This window comes from Coregonus clupeaformis, chromosome 24, assembly GCF_020615455.1.
Source record: "Coregonus clupeaformis isolate EN_2021a chromosome 24, ASM2061545v1, whole genome shotgun sequence".
NCBI lineage: Eukaryota > Metazoa > Chordata > Actinopteri > Salmoniformes > Salmonidae > Coregonus > Coregonus clupeaformis.
In genome coordinates, this window is record NC_059215.1 from 37,588,417 (window position 1) to 37,605,172 (window position 16,756).

Below are 16,756 nucleotides of genomic sequence, written 5' to 3' on the forward strand. Positions count from 1 at the left end.
GAAAACCTGCAGTGTATCAAATACTTGTTCTCCCCACTGTGTGTGTATATATATATATATATATATAAATAAATAAAGACTTCCAAATGAGCTCTACTGAAATGACAGATGGGCTTCCATCCAACCTTACCCACTAGCTCAGAGTTTGTCAACCTCCGGTCCTGGAGATAGTTAGTGAACACTTATACACAGTTCTAGCACTGGTAAGATTTCCCCCAGAGGGAAAACCATAGCTTACCGGTCCCTGGTACATAAAAAAGGCCAAAAAGTATATCAGAGAAAGTTGTAGTCCATTTATTGGCAGAAGGCTGCTGCGACATGTTGCAGAGACAGTCAATAGACTACATTCATTTCCACACATTAAAATACACGTCACAAGACTTCAAAGCCAGAGTATGGATGTAAAGCCTGGTGTATTAAAAGGTTAAGACATAAAAAGTAAAAACATGACTATTATACATAATCAAAAGAGACAGCAAGTCAGAACAAGCAAAAAATATACAAGCCATAGTGGGAATGAGAGGTCAGGTTTATCCAGAGAAATTTTAATCTGAAGAAAGGTTCAAACCATTTAAAGGCAGACCACAGAAGCTGTATAGAATAACTAAATGAAGTGGTTATATAATATACATATAATTAAAGCCCTTCCCTCATCCATCATATGCGGAAGCGATCAGAAAAGTTGGGAGACTGGGGCACAGTGAGTGTGACGTTGCTCTTCTTCAGCTCCAGCTGTTTGTAACGTCTGATGGGCTGGGCTTTGTGGACCTAAGGGACGGAGAGAGGACATAAAGACGCTGGTCAAACACTCACGTTACACTAAGGTACAACCAGGGCTTCTGTTCCAACAAACCACCACACCCGATTAAACTATACCAAAGGCCCAAATGAGCAATTCCTTAGTTGTATCAGGTGTGTTGGTGCAGGGCTGGAGCAAACAGATTAGGGTACACAACGTTTTAAAAAAAGGAACGTTTTAGACTAGTTCAGGTAGGCTACCCTACCCAGGTGTGTTTGTGATGGAACAAATGCCTCCACATGTAGAGGGAGAATGGTTTATTCAATAGAGCTGGTTTAAAAACGGTATATGGACAACAAGCCCTTACCAGGCTACAACTTAGCTCTACGGTATTTTAAGCACATGACCAATTTCTGGGGGGCTGGTCTAAGGTTAGTGTAGTTACCTGCTCTTGGCGTAGCCTGGCCATGTCCTCCTCCTCACGTTCCTCCTGCTCCCGGCGCTGTTCCTCCTCCAAGCGAGCCCTCAGTGCCTCCTTCTCACTCACCGCCCGGTCAAACTCCAGCCGCTCCTTGGCGCGGCGCTCTGTGGACAGCTGGAAGCCCTCTGGAACTACGGAATGATTTATGTCTTCTAAAGAGAGGCAAGTAAAAAAAGAGGGAGGTGATAAAGAGTTTGGGTGGTGGTGTTTAAAAAAAATAAGGTGGGGGGTGGTAAAGGAAAGGCAGAAAAAGGTTAGGAGCGCAGAAGTCAAGCTCAGCGTTACCCAAACAAAGCCCATGTAAAGGAGTAGGCAACTTTGATCCAGCATTTAGAGACTTTTCTAAGAAAAAACAGACTGGCATTTGAAGTTGAGGGAAAGAAATAGGTTAGAGATGAGTCGCACTACATATTTCCCTTCGAGATAGGTAATGATCCAAGAGGACTGCTCAGGGTGACAAAAAAATGGGGGAACACCTTAGATAAAGGGTGGGAGAAGTTTTGTGAGTTAAATAAAGAGATCCAACAGGTTTCCAGGACCAGGGTTGTCTATGGCCACCACAGTGCAGAAAGAGGTGAGTGAGGCTGGTGTGGTCATACTTACCCAGGACAGAGCGGTTCGCTTTCTTGGGGATGAACGGCTCTTTGTGAATGACCGTGTTTGGTCGAGCTTTGAAGGTGGCTGCCTCCGCCTGGTGCTTCTGTTCCTCCTTCACCTGGAGAGAACAAAACAGAGGGGCTTGGGCAGGAATAGTGCTGTGGCGGTCATGAAATTCCTGTCAAATTGCAGCAATGAGACAAGATCGTAATTGGATATCACGAAATTGGGGAGAAAAATAAGGTAAACAAATATATGTAGTGGATATAAGAAGTCTACACACCCCTGTTAAAATGCCAGGTTTTTGTGTTGTAAAAGTATGAGACAAAGATAAATAATGTTAGAACTTTTTCCACTGTTAATGTGACCTAATGTGAACAATTAAATTGAAAAAAAAAACTGAAATCTGAGGGGGGGAAATGAAAAATAAAAACCTTAACCTGGTTGCATAAGTGTGCACACCCGCTTATAACTGTTCAGAATTAACCAATCACATTCAAACTCATGTTAAATAGAAGTCATTACACACCTGCCATCATTTAAAGTGACACTGATTAATCACAAATTAAGTTCAGCTGTTCTAGTAGGATTCCTGACATTTTCTTAGTTGCATCTCAGAGCAAAAGCCATGGTCCGCAGAGAGCTTCCAAAGTATCAGAGGGATCATTGTTGAAAGATAGTCAGGAGAAGGGTACAAAATAATTTCCAAAGCATTACATATACCATGGAACACAGTGAAGACAGTCATCATCAAGTGGAGAAAATATGGCACAACAGAGACATTACCAAGAACTGGACGTCCCTCCAAAATGTATGAAAAGACGAGAAGAAAACTGGTCAGGGAGGCTTCCAAGAGGCCTACAGCAACATTAAAGGAACTGCAGGAATTTCTGGCAAGTACTGGCTGTGTGCTACATGTGACAATCTCCCGTATTCTTCATATGAATGGGATATGGGTTAGGGTGGCAAGACGGAAGCCTTTTCTTACAACAAAAAAAAACATCCAAACCCGGCTGAAGTTCGCAAAAACAAACAAGTCCCCCAAAAGCACATGGGAAAATGTGTTATGGTCTGATGAAAACAAGGTTGAACTTTTTGGCCATAATTCCAAAAGGTATGTTTGGCGCAAAAACACTGCACATCACCCAAAGAACACCATACCCACAGTGAAGCATGGTGGTGGCAGCAGCATGCTTTGGGGCCGTTTTTCCTTCAGCTGGAACCAGGGCCTTAGTCAGGGTGGAGGGAATTATGAACAGTTCCAAATACCAGGCAATTTTGGCAAAAAACCTTCAGGCATCTGTTAGAAAGCTGAAGTTCACCATTCAGCGCAACAACGACCCAAAGCACACATCCAAATCCACAAAAGCATGGCTTCACCAGAAGAAGATTAATGTTTTGGAATGGCCCAGCCAGAGCCCAGACCTGAATCCAATTGAACATCTCTGGGGTGATCTGAAGAGGGCTGTGCACAGGAGATGTCCTCGCAATCTAACAGATTTGGAGTGCTTTTGCAAAGAAGAGTGGGCAAATATTGCCACGTCTATTAGCATGGCACATCTTGACTCCTACCCAAAAAGTCTGAGTGCTGTAATAAAATCAAAAGGTGCTTCAACAAAGTATTAGTTTAAGGGTGTGCACACTTATGCAACCAGGTTATTGTGAGTTTTATCCCCCCCCCCCCAAAGATTTCAGTTTGTTTTTCCAATTGTTCACGTTATCGGTCACATTAAAGGTGGAAAAAGTTCTGACATGATTTCTCTTTGTCTCATTCTTTTACATCACAAAAACCTGGCATTTTAACAGGGGTGTTTAGACTTTATATCCACTGTATAAAGTGAATATACACCACAATAAATCCATTATTTATTTTAAGCAGGTCTAAAGAAAGATTACAGTGAGGGAAAAAAGTATTTGATCCCCTGCTGATTTTGTACGTTTGCCCACTGACAAAGAAATGATCAGTCTATAATTTTAATGGTAGGTTTATTTGAACAGTGAGAGACAGAATAACAACAAAATCCAGAAAAACGCATGTCAAAAATGTTATAAATTGATTTGCATTTTAATGAGGGAAATAAGTATTTGACCCCCTCTCAATCAGGATTTCTGGCTCCCAGGTGTCTTTTATACAGGTAACGAGCTGAGATTAGGAGCACACTCTTAAAGGGAGTGCTCCTAATCTCAGTTTGTTACCTGTATAAAAGACACCTGTCCACAGAAGCAATCAATCAATCAGATTCCAAACTCTCCACCATGGCCAAGACCAAAGAGCTCTCCAAGGATGTCAGGGACAAGATTGTAGACCGACACAAGGCTGGAATGGGCTACAAGACCATCGCCAAGCAGCTTGGTGAGAAGGTGACAACAGTTGGTACGATTATTCGCAAATGGAAGAAACACAAAAGAACTGTCAATCTCCCTCTGCCTGGGGCTCCATGCAAGATCTCACCTCGTGGAGTTGCAATGATCATGAGAACGGTGAGGAAATCAGCCTAGAACTACACGGGAGGATCTTGTCAATGATCTCAAGGCAGCTGGGACCATAGTCACCAAGAAAACAATTGGTAACACACTACGCTGTGAAGGACTGAAATCCTGCAGCGCCCGCAAGGTCCCCCTGCTCAAGAAAGCACATATACAGGGCCGTCTGAAGTTTGCCAATGAACATCTGAATGATTCAGAGGAGAACTGGGTCAAAGTGTTGTGGTCAGATGAGACCAAAATCGAGCTCTTTGGCATCAACTCAACGTGTTTGGAGGAGGAGGAATGCTGCCTATGACCCCAAGAACACCATCCCCACCGTCAAACATGGGAGGTGGAAACATTATGCTTTGGGGGTGTTTTTCTGCTAAGGGGACAGGACAACTTCACCGCATCAAAGGGACGATGGACGGGGCCATGTACCGTCAAATCTTGGGTGAGAACCTCCTTCCCTCAGCCAGGGCATTGAAAATGGGTTGTGGATGGGTATTCCAGCATGACAATGACCCAAAACACACGGCCAAGGCAACAAAGGAGTGGCTCAAGAAGAAGCACATTAAGGTCCTGGAGTGGCCTAGCCAGTCTCCAGACCTTAATCCCAAAGAAAATCTGTGGAGGGAGCTGAAGGTTCGAGTTGCCAAACGTCAGCCTCGAAACCTTAATGACTTGGAGAAGATCTGCAAAGAGGAGTGGAACAAAATCCCTCCTGAGATGTGTGCAAACTACAAGAAACGTCTGACCTCTGATTGCCAACAAGGGTTTTGCCACCAAGTACTAAGTCATGCTTTGCAGAGGGGTCAAATACTTATTTCCCTCATTAAAATGCAAATCAATTCATAACATTTTTGAAATGCGTATTTCTGGATTTTTGTTGTTATTCTGTCTCACTGTTCAAATAAACATACCATTAAAATTATAGACTGATCATTTCTTTGTCAGTGGGCAAACGTACAAAAGCAGAGGATCAAATACTTTCCCCCCCCTCACTGTATATGAAGAAAATGTATTTCAGAAGATAAGAGTTGGCGGCCTACTGTATGTTATCGGGCTATGCGCCATGCCATAGGCTTGTTCATTTAGCAGATAAGATGTCCCTTGCTATTATTTTATAGTAAGAAGAATTATAATTGAACTTGGCTGAATAAAACAGAAAGGATATTTTGGCAACGTTGAGTATAAAAGTGATAATTTGAAACCGGTCCTATACGCTACATTGAGTTATTTGGTAACTTTAGTTGTGAATGATACAAACCTTAGAAATCAAAAGATATGGGCTGCATGATGCAACTATAGGCTATTGATGATTTGAGAAAGTCAAAAAAGTCTGCTCTGTACCTTGCCTCAGGATGCACATGCAGTTCTCATTAAGTGATCATATTTTCATCCATCAGACTATTCTCAATTTAATCTAGTCTTTACTAATATGTAGAATTAGGTTTGATTTAGAAAGGCCCATTCCCAAATGGGCAACAGGAGCAAGACAGGTCATCTGTATGCACTGGAATAGCAAATGAGGCCACTTTCCTGCAGGTACGTTTTTCATGCAAGTCGGGTAGGCTAATCTTACACAACAGGTGATATTCTGCCCAAACTCTGTATGCCATGGGCTCTCCAACCCTGTTCCTGCAGCTACCCAGTGCTTAATTTGGGAAACCAAGTGAAATCTGTTCAGGAACATTGATAGTAACGTGTTCACAACTAAACATATTTAATTAAACGGTTGACAGCCCCTCTCTGCACGCTGGAGAAAGGAGAGAGGGAGGAGATGGAAACTCACAGCGGTGAGATATTCTGTAGCTAAAGGTATTCCGTCAGCTATTAAAATATTTTACAAAATGTCCTATTACTAGGCTATTCAAATTCACTATAATTGTAAGCTAAAATCAGAATTTGTTTAATTTAGGCTAGACCAATTATGTACCAAAGTTGTTTTAAAAAAAAAAAAAGTTTTTCTGCCATGTGTGATGTGCAGTAGTGTATAACGGCAGTCATTCTAATTCAGGTTCTTTGAAACAACGACCATGTTTTCCACTCAGTTTCAACCTGTTGAACTTCTTTCTTGAAATTGATCAATCACAGTGAGGCGAGTTTTAAAAGCACACCGTTTTGATAAGTGTTTGATGTGATTTTAAATTGCATTGACGTTAGTGGTTAGAGGGACAATAGAGCCCATTAGCGACCTGATGATCGTTAGCCAGTTGGGTACTACTAATGCATGCACAGAGCGCATAAGAGATGATTAGAATTTTACTGCGGTCATGACTCATGATTGCTGGTGTGGCAGTAATATCATCATTGCAACAGCCCTAGGCAGGAAATAGGATTTTGCAAATAGTTTATGCACGTACACAAAACTGATTGTGCCTGACATACAGTACTATGGTGCCAGTCAGAAATAATAACTAGTTATTCTATTGATACGGTCAGAGTATGAAAGCAACTGCATGAGCTTTGCCACATCTTCAGTTTGACAGCAGAGCAGGAATTCAATAAAGCCAGTCAGTACCACTCTGGAGTTGTCAAGGGACCCCGCCTTGGCCTTACCATTTGCTCCCAGCGGTCGTTCTTGACAGCTCCCCGCTTGTCGATGAGCAGCTTGAAGGGCTCAGGCTTGGTGGGCTCAGCCACCTTCTTCTCTGGCAGGACCACCTCATGGAAGTCCGGCAGTGGCTGGGCCTTGAACTTTGGCACCTGAGAGGTTCAGAATTTGACATCTGGTTACGATAACATTTTCTAGCTAAACAACTTGCAGCCAAAGGCATTAATTCATTATCCCAAAAAGTGGCACTATTCATCAGGTTAACCCTATCAATAGAATTTGAGGCAAACGCTACCAGAGGAGAAAAACTGAACGTTTTAAGGCAGTACCTCTTCATGTCTCAGCTCCTCCAGCCTCTTCTCTTTCAGCACCCTCCTCTCACACTCCCTCTCTTCAAAGGAGAAGGGGCACACCTCCATGTGGGTCTTGTCCTGGAGCTTAGGCTGGAAGGGCAGGCCAAAGTGGGGTGCAGCGTGGGCCTTGAGCGGGGCCGGGGGTTTCACCTCCTCCACCTTTCTGTCCATGCGCACCCTCTTCTTCAAGGCCCACGCAGGGGACTCTGGAACAGTGGGACACAGCACCTTCTTCTCCGGAACACCCTGTGAACCAACAGGTGTGGGTAGACAATTAACAAGCGCACCATCACATATATACCATCATGGTATTATACCAGCGCTAGAATGTTTTTGAAGTTAAAACTGAGCATGCCAAACAAAGGAGAACAGAAAGAGTAGTATTTGGCATGACAATTCCATTAGGAGCAGACTGCTAACAGACTTGCACCTAGGCTACATGTACTACCAATCCAGCGCAAAAATCCATGACAATCTAGTAAAAACTAGAGTTGGCCGTGTAGCACTCACCACCACCTCCTCCAGGATCCTGACCGGCAGCGGGCGGGAGTGGAAGATGTGCTGCTCCTCGGGCTCCTCCGGCTTCTTGCTGGCATTTCGATCCGCCAGCCTCTTGTCCATGTGCAAATTGAAGCCCTCAGGCCGCGTGGGCTCCTTCACAGTGGGCTTCTTGGGGTTCAGCGCACCCTCTAGGATCTTCCGGTTCAGCTCCAGGGCCTTGAACTTAAACCTGGAAGATACCACAGAGACCACAGGACAGGGGTGGATAATGAAGGTAGCAAATAGAATAAGTGAAGACAATTCCCTATTCAAATTTAAACAAATCATACGTGTTCGACAACGTATTTCTATCTGAACGTTCTGTCCTCCTTAAGAGGGCTCAGAGTCGTTGGACCATGAATGGACCGGAGTTCCAGTAAACGTGTCGGCTTCATTCTAGATTCGTATAATACACGCTGGTAGACGTAACCCACCAAGTCTAATAACTACTATTTATAGGCTACACCGCATGACAGCAAAAGGACAGAGAGTGGGAGTGAAAAAGCCCCATGTGTGGACTCACTGTTGGAGTTTCTGGAGCTCCTCGGCCTCCAGCTCAGCGCAGCTCTTGACCGCTGTGGGACGGCTCCTCTGCCGGGTCATCAGCTGAGGGGTGTGAGGGTGGGTGATCTTCAGCTGCTCACTCTTCACAGGCGACGGGCCTGAAGGAGAGAATATCATTGTAATTTGCTGTCATTTTTACTTCCCCCACATGCATACAGTAAGCACACCCCAGAGCGTGGGACTGTATAACAATGCCAAAGACTGGATGGATTAGAGCTAATACACACACCCCTTTCCTGGCTCTGTCGACTGCGAAGGTGGTAGCGGGTCGGAGTCTGTCTGTGGAACTGCTCAATCTGCTGGGCCATGGGCACGTAGGGGGCAGTGTCCTCCATCTTCCTCTTGCTGCCAGTAGACAGGTTAAAGGGCTTGGGCACAGTAGTTCCATTTGGCGCCTTGGCCTGACAGAAATAATTCAGGAGATGAATTCAAGGGGAAACAAATAAGTCTGGGTGAATCGACAACCTAGGGAAGTGGAAAATCATATATTTGGGTTCTGTGAACTATCCCTGAAACTGCTATAGCAGCTGATGTGGCCAAACATAAAGCTACTACTTACAGGGGAGGACGGGTGCTTGCGGAGCTGAGCGGTGAAGTCCATCTCCCTGTGCGGTGGCGAAGTGCCCACCTTCACACGCCCATCTGTGCTGAAGTTGAACTCTTTGGGTACGGTGGTGGCCAGAGCCAGCTTCTTAGGGGGATGACCTGAGTGACGACATGATGAAAATGTATGCACTCACTAACTGTAAGTCGCTCTGGATAAGAGAGTCTGCTAAATGACGAAAATGTAAGATAAAATCCTGCTTAATGCAGACAGATTTGCAAAGCTTCACTTGTAGGAAGGAGTACTCACTGCCTGCCATGGCAGCCCTGTAACTGGCCTCGTTCCTCTTCCGCTGGTCAGCCACTTCCTTCTGAAGAGTCTTGATGCGCTCCATCTCCTGCTGCTCAGAGCTCTTATGCCTGGGGTTGACATACACACTTCATAACACAATCTAGGGATATTAACCTTCAAATGCAGTGTTCTACAATCCTGGTCCTTGAGAACCACTGTGGTTTGCAAGCTTTTGTCCTAGCCCAGTGTAAACACTTGATTAGTTGAATAAGGCGAGTTACTGCTAGGGTATTAACGCTGAGGGATGGGGCTGGGAAACGTTACCAGTCAAATTCCTTAACGTATCCATGGATTAAAAGACTGACCGTCTTGTCGGCACCAATATCAGGTCACTCATGCCTACTTGACTAATTAAAACCCATGAGTGATAGCAGTATGACTTACTGTTTGGTGCTGGGGGCTGGTGCAATGGGCCGGGCCTGCGTGGCTGCTCTGGGATTGAGTCGCACGGTGGTGCAGACAGTGCCGCTAGTGCGGGCTCTAACACTGCGTCTTGGGGTTAGAGATGAGGAGCTCCTGGAAAACAGACAAACCGAGACAGTCTGGTTACTTTTGTCCACAAGAGGTGGAGAGCGTAGCATGTGAAATAGTAATACAGTGGCACATTCACCAGTGACCAACACCCAATGTCATATTTCAAACCCAATAGTGAACAGTTTGGACCATGCTAAACAAGCCCCCTCAAAATACATTTCCACCGTGGTGAAAGGGGGAAGACAAGACACTCCAGTTGTTTAACTTCGAAGTGGACAAAAGGTTTTTCCAGCAGTTGGGTTTGAGCTGGCTAGATTTAATAATCCCAGGCACACAGTTGCTCATCATAACCATGGAACACAGGTGGCAGAGGGAAGGATTGTGCAAATATATAAGTTTACTGACCTTCTCTGCTTCTTGACAGTTGGTGCGGCTTGAGGGGCGGTGTGCCGTCCTTCCTCATTGCTGGCTGCCTCTTTGCGCTTTGACACCCTTCAGTGGAGAAACAAGTGTTATATTAACACTTAAAAGCATAGTTGCTTGGTCTAATGCTGACCAGTTAGGTCAAATACAACAGGAACTTAATTTACTCCTGGACTGGTCTGCAGCTAAACAGGTCGATGCTTTTATGGAAGAAACAAACATTACTTTAGCATTATAACCTTCTGTCGTTGTATCTTTCCTTTCCCATTGAACTAGACTAATAAAATAAATATTCCAAACACCCATGAATGCAGCAGGATGGCTGCAACTGGGTTCATCAAAAAGACAACAAGGCACATTCTCCACATTCCTTAGACACCCAATGTAGAGCCTTAGAACTCTCAAGATGTCAGCCGAGCTGAGTGTTCTAGAAGCAACATACCTGCGTGGTTGGGCAGGGGGTCCCTTCTTTTTTGGCAGGGCAGCTACCGGAGCTGGCTTATTTCCCCAGGAGGTGACAATGTTGGGGAGGGCAGCTGAGGACATGCTCAGGGCATCTGCTGTGGTGGGTCCTGAGGAAGTGCTTGGGGCCTCTACTGTGGAAACATGAATAGATATCATATTACACACAGGTCAGTCCAACTTTTGAATGTAAGTGTGAAATCACCCTGGATAATCATAAAACTGTCCAAAGTACCAACCTGAGTTAGAATTGTCTTTCACCCTGGGCAAGTGTGTTTTAGGGGTCATTCCAAATGATATATTGTTTCTGTTTGGGGTGGCAAGGTGGCCAAACATTCGCTCATCCTGGCCAGCACATTGGTCTGCAGAAAGTCACATGATTCAAGAATAAAGTGTAAATTCAACAACTTTACAAGTTACAGTAGGTGCTAAAGCATTTAGCCAGACACCTATTGGAGCACGCTGACAAATATTTCGAAATGCATACATTAATATTGGGAAGATCCCTTCTTACATAGCCAATGGGAACTGTATTGAGTGCGTTGGACAATAGTAAAGTCGTTGCCTTACAAACATCCCCTTAAGATCTGATTTCCTCAGAAATATTGTATAATATCGTGCATAAGCTTGCGAACATTTCTTACCAAACCAAATGTCTGCGTTGTCCTCCGCATCCAATGTTTTGAAATCAATTACATGTGACGGTGCATCGAATTCGTAGTGACTAGCCGAGTCACTCTGCGCCATCTCACCATCCATTTCAGCAGCTGTGTGTAGTTAGTATCCTCCTAACAAGCAGATTGATGCAAATTGTTCAGATGGGAATTAGTTTGAAAACGTATCAGTGGCTAAATTAGCGAGCAAAACGTTACTCTTTTCCCCCCATGAACACATTCAACTGCGTAGCGACAAGACAGATATACGTTAACATAACAAGCACAAGACAGAGCCATATAAAAAATAAACTAGCGTACAGTAGTAGCTAACGTCGTGAGCTGGCCAGCTAACGAGGTACTAGCTAGATACTGTCCTGTTGATCAAAGTTATCTGGGTAAATGATAAGATACAAAATAGTTAACATGTTCATAAAAATACACTACATTATAACGTACCTTTTAAACGTGTATCTTATAAACACAACCAATCCGTAGTTGAAATCCCGTGAGCCGTCAGTTAGTTGCAGTGCTAAGAGCACAAAATTAGGTTTGGCGTTACCGTTTAAATTTCCTCCCCATTTGAACCAGCCAATCAACAGCCTCTCCCAGAGCAATTGGTTTTCCATTGGCTCAACGAGTCTAGATGACGGCATACTGAAATTATATTTCCTGTCTACGTTTTCATTTAGCGAATTTTTTCCTAATTTAGCAGACGCTCTTATCCAGAGTCAACTAAGGTAGCTAGGTAAGAAACCCACATATAAATCATTCCATTGGTCCTCAAGTGAAATCACCACTCACACGGGGCAATGAACCATGCAAAACGAAGTCTCCCAGCATTTCGGGGGGGGATCAACATAGCCTAATTTCGAACCAGGATCTCTAGTGGCACAGCTAGCACTGCGATGCAGTGCCTTAGACCACTGCGCCACACACAGCATACCCTGTAGGCCTAATCTTTATAAATTGTTAAATAAAGTAACTATTTTTTGCATGTTAGGCCTACTTATTTAGGCCTATGCTATGGCCTAACTTTAACAAATTATATGGATACAAAGGTGAAATAGACTTGGGTCTTTAATCAACACTCAGTGCAAATAATATTTTTCAGATGTAAAGAAAAATATGTTACAATAATGCATTCATTTATCATAATCAACAATAAGCAATAATAGTACAAATACATTTGATAAAAACATATGTTATGTAGGCACAACACTGTTGTCTGCATGCAGGACATTTCAAGCTTTTGTTCAATAAAGAAAGGCAATAAAACTGGGATGGGTGGGGTTGGAGTGAATACGCCTTCCTCCGGAGGGGGCTACATTTTCTGGATCATGACCTGAAATTTACCTGTGTAGAAATAAACAATATGTCAGAAGGATAAAAGTACTGTTTATCCCAAGATCATTTTGCTCTTCACATACCAACATCACACAAAGTACTGTTTTGGTCTGGGCTGGCTGATGTTTTTGGTTGGTTGTATTAGACTGTTGAGTAATGGTTGGGGCATGGTTACGCTTGAGAATCATTATATCTCTGGATACCTGTAATAAGTCTGACTTTCATTAAACTGTTTACAACCCTGGATAGATAGTGTGTTTATGGAAGAATGTGTGGTTAGATGTTTAATAGGTTTCCCAATTCACAAGCTCTCCCAAAGAGAAAAGTATTCCTTACAGGCAGGCATAACGGACACCTCTGCAGTGACAATACTCTTCACTCCCAGGTTGGAAAGCCCTCCTCTAACCAGGCCACACGTGAACGCCAAATACTGCAATGACAGGGGCAGGGAGAACCATTCATGTGGTGAAATTTGTAAAGGTATAAATAGTGCTTGACAAGTGAGTTTTTCCCCCCATTACGCTTCCTCACCTTTGGGGCATGCTCCAAATACTGTTTACCAGCAGAGAGCTGAGTGAGTAACCGGAACTTGTTATCCTGCAGAACATAAATACCCTGAAAAACAATCCACAGAAATCAACACTACATGAAAAATTACAGTATATTCAGTGAAAACATTTGACTGCATAATATTTCCATGAGAGGTGATTGAAGGGCAATTGGAAAATTGAGCCTTACTTGGTGATTTGTTCTTAGGTTGTCAATTTGCTTTTTGAACACACTGGTCCAGAAGTCTTTGCAGATGAATTTCATGACATCAAGCTCATCTTTAAACCGTGCTGTGTCTTTGGTGAACCTAAAGAAAAATGGTATGTTCACCATGATGTTGTTCCCAGGGCCGGCTCCAGGCAGAAGCAGTCGCTTAGGGCCCCAGGCTGCTAAGGGACACCCAACCCAGGGCCCCAGGCCAGCTATCTAAACTTGTAGTAATCATGACCAAATACCGCCCGGATATGCAGGGCACGTGCCCAGGAGCCCTGACCTTCAGGGGGCCCCACTTAGTCACTCTCACTCAGATATCATTAACATGGCATAAGTCATGGCAAAACATGTAGAATTGCAGGAAATTATCTTAAACTGAAAAAAAATTATCCACCCCATGGCTAAATGGGTAGAATTGCAGGAAGGTGGCTGTAAAACTACAAATGTTTTTTCACTGCCCCATGGTAAAATGAGTAGAATTGCATGAGATGTGTTATAAAATTGCTAACATTTCTCTCCACCCCATGGCAAAATATGTAGAATTGCAGGAAATTCACCTTAAAACATAAATGTATTCACAGCTGTCAAAAGGGGGGGGTCTGGGTCACAATCATATCTAACTTGGGGCCCCAAAAGGGTAGAGCCGGCCCTGATTGTGCCATTATCATTGACAGATCAGGTTGGAAAATATCACCCTTGGAGATAATGTGTTTGGTGATGTCAGTGTTTATTATAATAATTGGAGGTGGTCACAGTGGTAAACAACAACATTAATTATCTGATTAGTATTAATCAATAAACAAATCAAACATAGCGCTTGAACAAACCTTTCTATTAGTCCCAGACCCACCCGGAATCCCATATTTTCCAGTTTGGTAATGCATCTCCCATTTTCCTAAAGGATATGAGGATAAAACAACATAATTAGTTATTATACACACACATTCCATATGTTCCAATACCATTAAAAATAAATAAGTTCTCACCATTTCCCCATGTTCAGTTGACTTGTAAATATACTGTATCACCTCATTGTGTAAAAACTGAAAAAGGGCTTCGTCTGCCATCCTTGGTTATTCCTAAACCTATCAAACACCTCTGGCTAGTAACTATGACGCCACCCTAAATGCTATCAGTATTCATATATAAATATATATATATATATATTCGTCTTTGAATTGAGGGATGTGTGTTTCTCCTGTTCCTCAATAATGTAGAGCAAAGAACACAACCTAATCGAAATTGCTAAATTTCCAAGGTCTATGAACCCGCGAGCATTTAAGCCAACATATATTTATTTCTAAATTAACATTATTAAATATCTCAATTGAGATGTGCGACCCAAAGATTTAACGATGAGACATTAAAATAAACATCTGACAGAGGTCCTTCTTTCGCACCAGCAAACAGTCGGCCAAAAGAATGCCTGAATAGGAAGCGAAAAATACAAATAAATAATGATGAAAATCTGATTATTACATTCCTTATTATTTAATAGTTGATACGTTTGAAAAATGTCAGGGGGCTGTACGTGTTAATTAGACAATTAGGCATGAGAAACATTGTGGCAATGTGAGCAACAATATTGCAAAGACGTTATGGGCTACGTCCATAGAGATAGATAGAGGACTTATCTTTGTATCTGTGCCACTGTAGTGTCTGTGACAGCGTCAAATCAAATCGCATTGGTCACATGTGCCGAATACAACATGTGTAGACTTGACCACGAAATGCTTACTTACGAGCCCATTCCCAACAATGCAGAGTTAAAAAGTAAAAAAATATTTGCCCAAAAAATATATACAAAAATAAGGAAATAGTAACACAATAAAATAACAATAAGGAGGCTATATACAAGGAGTACCAGTACCGAGTCAGGGGTATGAGGTAGTTGAGGAACTACAGTATGTACATGTAGGTAGGGGTAAAAGTGACTAGGCAATCAGGATAGATAATAAACAGAGTAGCAGCAGCGTAGGTGAAGAGTGTGAAAGTGTGTCCGCATGTGAGTGTGTGTGTGTGGAGTCAATATGCATGTGTTTTGTGTGTGTGAGCGTATGTGGTGTGTGTGTGTTGGAGTGTCGGTGTAGTATTTATGAGTGTGTGGGTAGAGTCTAGTGAGTGTGCATAGAGTCAGTGCAAAAAATAAAAATAATAATAATAAAGAGGGTCAATGTAAATATGTAAATAGTCCGGGTAGCCATTTGATTAACTGTTCAGCAGTCTTATGGCTTGGCGGTAGAAGCTGTTCAGGAGCCTTTTGGTCCCATACTTGGCACTCCGGTACCGTTTGCCGTGCGGTAGCAGAGAGAACAGTCTATGACTTGGGTGGCTGGAGTCTTTGACAATTTTTAGGGCCTTCCTCTGACACCGCCTGGTATAGAGGTCTTGGATGGCAGGGAGTTCGAGCAGTTGCCATACCAAGCGGTGATGCAGCCTGTTAAGATGCACTCAGTGGTGCAGCTGTATAACTTTTTGAGGATCTGAGGGCCCATGCAGAATCTTTTCAGCCTCCTGAGGGGGAAGAGGCGTTGTCGTGCCCTGTTCACGACTGTGTTGGTGTGTTTTGACCATGATAGGTCCTTAGTGATGTGGACACCGAGGAACTTGAAGTTCTCAACCCGCTCCACTACAGCCGCTTCAATGTGAATGGGGGCATGTTCGGCCATTGAGGCCATCTCCATTTTGAAGTAGTCACTTTTCTTCTTCACAATTAGCGGATCCCTCCTGATGACCCGGTTGGACATGACTCCAACAGGGTCACCAGGAGGAATCAGCCAATGAAGTTGGAAGTCCCACCCAGTTGACTACATTAGAATGGTGGAAGCAGAGGAGAACGACAGCCCTCTGAAGGCCGAGCGCGCTACTGCAGGCATTGTTTACAGAAAACAAGATCCCTGTTATAGTGAATGGGGAAATGGCAATTTTCGTGGTCAATATTCATGGACATAAAAACGATTTTTTAACACAATTATGGTACCAATATTTGCTTCTATTTCACCAGATTTACAGTACCAGTCAAAAGTTTGGACACACCTACTCATTCCAGAGTTTTTCTTTATTTATACTATTTTCTACATTGTAGAATAATAGTGAAGACATCAAAACTATGAAATAACACATATGGAATCATGTAGTAAACAAAAAAGTGTTAAACAAATCAAAATATATTTTAGATTCTTCAAATAGCCACCCTTTGCCTTGATGACAGCTTTGCACACTCTTGGCATTCTCTCAACCAGCTTCACCTGGAATGCTTTTCCAACAGTCTTGAAGGAGTTCCCACATATGCTGAGCACTTGTTGGCTGCTTTTCCTTCACTCTGCTGTCCGACTCATCCCAAACCATCTCAATTGGGTTGAGGTTGGGGGATTGTGGAGGCCAGGCCATCTGATGCAGCACTCCATCACTCTCCTTCTTGGTCAAATAGCCCTTACAAAGCC

The 16,756-nt window shown here is 43.3% G+C and overlaps 2 protein-coding genes across 2 annotated transcripts; both read right to left on the reverse strand.

Moving 5' to 3' along the window:
* Positions 1-273: 273 nt before the first annotated feature.
* LOC121538197 (targeting protein for Xklp2-B-like) lies at positions 274-11,799 on the reverse strand. The gene is made up of 16 exons (XM_041846009.2): positions 11,664-11,799; positions 11,196-11,339; positions 10,791-10,913; positions 10,532-10,685; positions 10,072-10,158; positions 9,577-9,708; positions 9,151-9,260; positions 8,857-9,002; positions 8,527-8,698; positions 8,257-8,395; positions 7,704-7,923; positions 7,170-7,439; positions 6,846-6,992; positions 1,824-1,935; positions 1,185-1,372; positions 274-768 (listed from the first exon to the last, which is right to left on the reverse strand). The coding sequence occupies exons 2-16, from the start codon at positions 11,308-11,310 to the stop codon at positions 658-660; spliced, it is 2,226 nt and encodes a 741-aa protein (XP_041701943.2). The 5' UTR covers positions 11,311-11,339; positions 11,664-11,799; the 3' UTR covers positions 274-657.
* Positions 11,800-12,266: 467 nt separating this feature from the next.
* Positions 12,267-14,721, reverse strand: trappc6b (trafficking protein particle complex subunit 6B). Its single transcript, XM_041846010.1, has 6 exons — positions 14,300-14,721; positions 14,141-14,208; positions 13,290-13,407; positions 13,083-13,166; positions 12,888-12,981; positions 12,267-12,560 (listed from the first exon to the last, which is right to left on the reverse strand). The coding sequence occupies exons 1-6, from the start codon at positions 14,378-14,380 to the stop codon at positions 12,529-12,531; spliced, it is 477 nt and encodes a 158-aa protein (XP_041701944.1). The 5' UTR covers positions 14,381-14,721; the 3' UTR covers positions 12,267-12,528.
* Between the last annotated feature and the right edge of the window lie 2,035 nt (positions 14,722-16,756).